Below are 3,684 nucleotides of genomic sequence, written 5' to 3'. Positions count from 1 at the left end.
GTTTATGTTATATTTTTAATGATCTCAACGCTGACGTAATTAGGAGGGTAATCATCAAATTTTTGCTTTGGACTTAAACAATCATATCTTACATTTGTTTAGACGAGAGGAATAAAACCCAATATTTTTCCTCAATAATCAGCCAATATCTATATTTCGATCCAAGTAAGCAAACACAAGCTTTTTGAGTTTTAAGTTTTCCTTGGGCTAACATGTAGCTTTAAGATTGAACTGCAGTAACTTTTATATTTTGAGGTAAGTGGTAGTAAAAGTTATGTGGTGGAAAGTGTAGAATTATGTGGTATGTTTGATGTATGAATATGAGTTAGTATTTTTTTAAAAGAATTGACTGGTAAATGTTATGTGATATAAATTGCAGTATGTGTGTTATTATAAATATATATATTTTTTAATAATATGAAATTATTACAAATTTAATAGTAATAAAAAGAATTATACGTTAACCATAGTAGTTTTTTCGAAAAAATTATTATGTAAATAATAATAGTAATTAACAATGGACATTTTAAAAAATTTTGCAACATAAACTAGTATTTAAAATAATATAATAACAGATTAAAAGTGACTTTCATAGTTTTTTAAAAATAGACCAAATAGAAACAATGATGTTTAGAAAACAAAATTATGAAAGATTCATTGATCATTTTTGAGATTAACTAAAAAGAAATTAACACGATTTTCTTTCAAACTATTACAAAGTGATATTAAAATAATCACTCTTTAAAAAAGAAAAGAAAAAGATAATTTAAAAAGGGGGGGGGGGGATAAGACGCATATAATTTAAAAAGGGGAAAAATGCCAAAAAAAACCTGATGTTATTTTAATTTGGACGTTTAATATCCAATGGTTTTTGGTTGGAATAAAAATACATGATATATTAATTTAGTGTCAAATAAAACCTTATCTTTTAAAGATTGGTTGAATCGAACATATGACTAAACAGACGTTAACTTCAGTAACGGAATCGCTAAACCGAACTGATATATAGTCACACATTTTCGAAAGTTGATATATACGATATGTTAACTTAAATGATTGAATATGTTAAAGTAGTCTAGGGTTTTAGGGTACATTTTACATCATGTGAATGCCGGGTTCGACCCCCGCCACCAACACTTTTTTTTTTAGTTTTTTTTTTTTTTCCAAAGCCGATATCGTTGAATTCACAACCACCGGTGCCGATATCGTTGAATTCACAACCACCGGTTACCAAAGTCTGCTGCACCGTCGAAGTTGCAGCCATCAATTAACGATCCGTCGAAGTCACAGCCACCAATTAACGATCCCTATCCAGATCTGCTGCTGAATTATTTGAATTCGCCAGAAAAGCCTCTGTATGAAGCTTCAGACCATAGCAGCATCCATCGTTATTGTTTTGGGAAAAATGCCTTCTCTTTCATACATACTCACAAATTCAAAATCAAGTACTTACTCATTTTCTACTAGACACTTTAACTATGGCAAAACAAATCTACAAACAAGTATTCTCATCCTTCATCTTCTTCACTGTTTTACTCTACCAATCCAATGCCGTCACAGCTCTCCGTAAATCATTCGACCTAGCGAAACCATGCAAGCGTTTCGTCCTACACCTCCATGATGTTACCTACAATGGTGATAACGCGGCTAATGCCACTTCAGCAGCTATTGTGAACCCTATAGGAGGACTAGGAGACTTCAATTTTGGGAAGTTTGTGATCACGGACAGCCCTGTGACAATGGACGAGAACCATCTCTCGGAACCGGTGGCTCGTGTTCAAGGCCTCTGGTTCGTTCACGGTAAGAAAAAATTCGACACTTGGTTCGCTTGGTCGTTGGTATTCAATTCAACACAACACAAAGGGACATTGAACATGATGGGTGAAAATCAAATTATGGAGTCGACTAGAGACGTAACCGTCGTTGGTGGGACTGGTGACTTCATCATGACTCGTGGAATTGCTACGCTCACGTCCGAGGCCGTTGAAGGCAATACGTATTTCCGTGTCAAAATGGATATTAAACTCTATGAATGTTACTATTAGAGCTACTAATACCTCTCTTGTGTGTGGTGTTTCTGAGTTGATAGTTTGGGTTTGATGTTTGTCTTTTGGCATTTTATTGTTTTTTCTATTTTCCTAGTTGATGTTGTTTCCAAGTTCCAATAATGGCACTGTAACAATGTGCTAATTATAAAACAGTCTTGTGCATGTTTTGTATACCAGGTTTTAAACATACACATCTACCAAACTTTTCAATGTCGTAAACAATATATATGTCGAACTATATCAGATAGTACCAACGATTCTTTTATAAGTTTCCGTCAATTTAATTATCAAAACAAAGACAAAACAAAAACTGGGAAACGAGAATCAGAATCGTCTTGAAGTGAAGTAATCTAAAATGAACTGAACCGAACCAAACGAATTACAAGGATAACCAGATACGGTGCATTTCACCATAAACCAGAAATTACAAGGACACAGAAAAGCATATCATATATATATAAAAGTAAAGTTTTACTCTTTTCTTATTGGTCCATTTAGCATTTAATTTCTAAAAAATAATATTTTATTATTAATTAAATAAAAATGTAATAAGGTACATTAATCTATACTTTTAATCCACACTTTACTACTAAATTGTAAATGAAATTACATAAATTATAAATTGACTATTTTTTTCCATTCATTTTCATTCAAACACACTATAAATTATAATTGTAACTCCTTTAATTAAATTATTTTAGAAATATAACTTTCATCCTTTGAAGTTCTATAAATAATAATTATCACATCATCATCCACCAATCACCATATCTCAAATTCTAAATATTTTCTTTGTTTTGTTTATGTTTATGCATTTTGCATGAGTTCAAAACTCATGGTAAGAGTGTGATTATTTATTTTGTAAGATTTATGTTATGTTTTGTCAATTTTATTTCATTGTTTTTATGTATTTCTTTCTTCCTATGAAACCACACACCACTGTCCGTACGTCCGTACGACCGTACAACCACCACATTGGGCCGTCCATACCATTTGGAGGCTTTGCGAGTCCAACCCATGAAGACCAGCCTCCAACGGTCACAAGTCTTCGAGAATCTTCTTCATCTAGTCGTTGACAAGATTGTGCAAGTGGGAAGACTAAGGAAGAGTCACATGTGTGATTAAGGAGATGTCACTTTCAATATATGTAATTGTGCATAGCATCTTAGGAGAATATTCTTTTGTATATGACTATAATTAGGATGTAACTAGGTTCTAAATGAATTAAGAAGAGATAATATCTCTTTCTCCACAATACTCTACTCTCCTACTCTCTCTACACTCTCTACTCTTCATACGCGTACACTCTCTCTCTTTGTTCATCAAATCTCTTCATCAAACACTAAATATTTTCCTATTAATTCTTACATGATATCAGAGCCATTATGCTCCTCATTCTAAATCTCACACCCACCAAATACTTCCGCTTCATCTCTCTTTCCATTTTCTGTTTCGACTTTGAAAGTCAAGTTTCTTTACACTACAAGAAAACAGACCATTTGCCACTCCTACTATAGTCGCTCTTTAGTCGCAAATAAGGGTTTTGCGACTACTTCGCGACTCATTCTGATGGTCGCAAAAAACTGGTTGCAAAATATGTTGGTCGCAACATGGTCGTTTATTTGCGACGGATTAC

The 3,684-nt window shown here is 33.1% G+C and overlaps 1 protein-coding gene across 1 annotated transcript; it reads left to right on the top strand.

Annotated features, from left to right (window-relative positions):
* LOC104719144 (dirigent protein 13-like) lies at positions 1,479 to 2,045 on the top strand. Its single transcript, XM_010437004.1, has one exon. The coding sequence runs from the start codon at positions 1,479 to 1,481 to the stop codon at positions 2,043 to 2,045; it is 567 nt and encodes a 188-aa protein (XP_010435306.1).

The sequence above is a fragment of the Camelina sativa genome, chromosome 2, assembly GCF_000633955.1.
Source record: "Camelina sativa cultivar DH55 chromosome 2, Cs, whole genome shotgun sequence".
NCBI lineage: Eukaryota > Viridiplantae > Streptophyta > Magnoliopsida > Brassicales > Brassicaceae > Camelina > Camelina sativa.
This window is presented reverse-complemented; position numbering and strand designations above follow the sequence as displayed.

Bases quoted from the DNA above. Each gene is read 5' to 3' on its own strand.
- LOC104719144 (XM_010437004.1), top strand. From the start codon at position 1,479: ATGGCAAAACAAATCTACAAACAAGTATTCTCATCCTTCATCTTCTTC.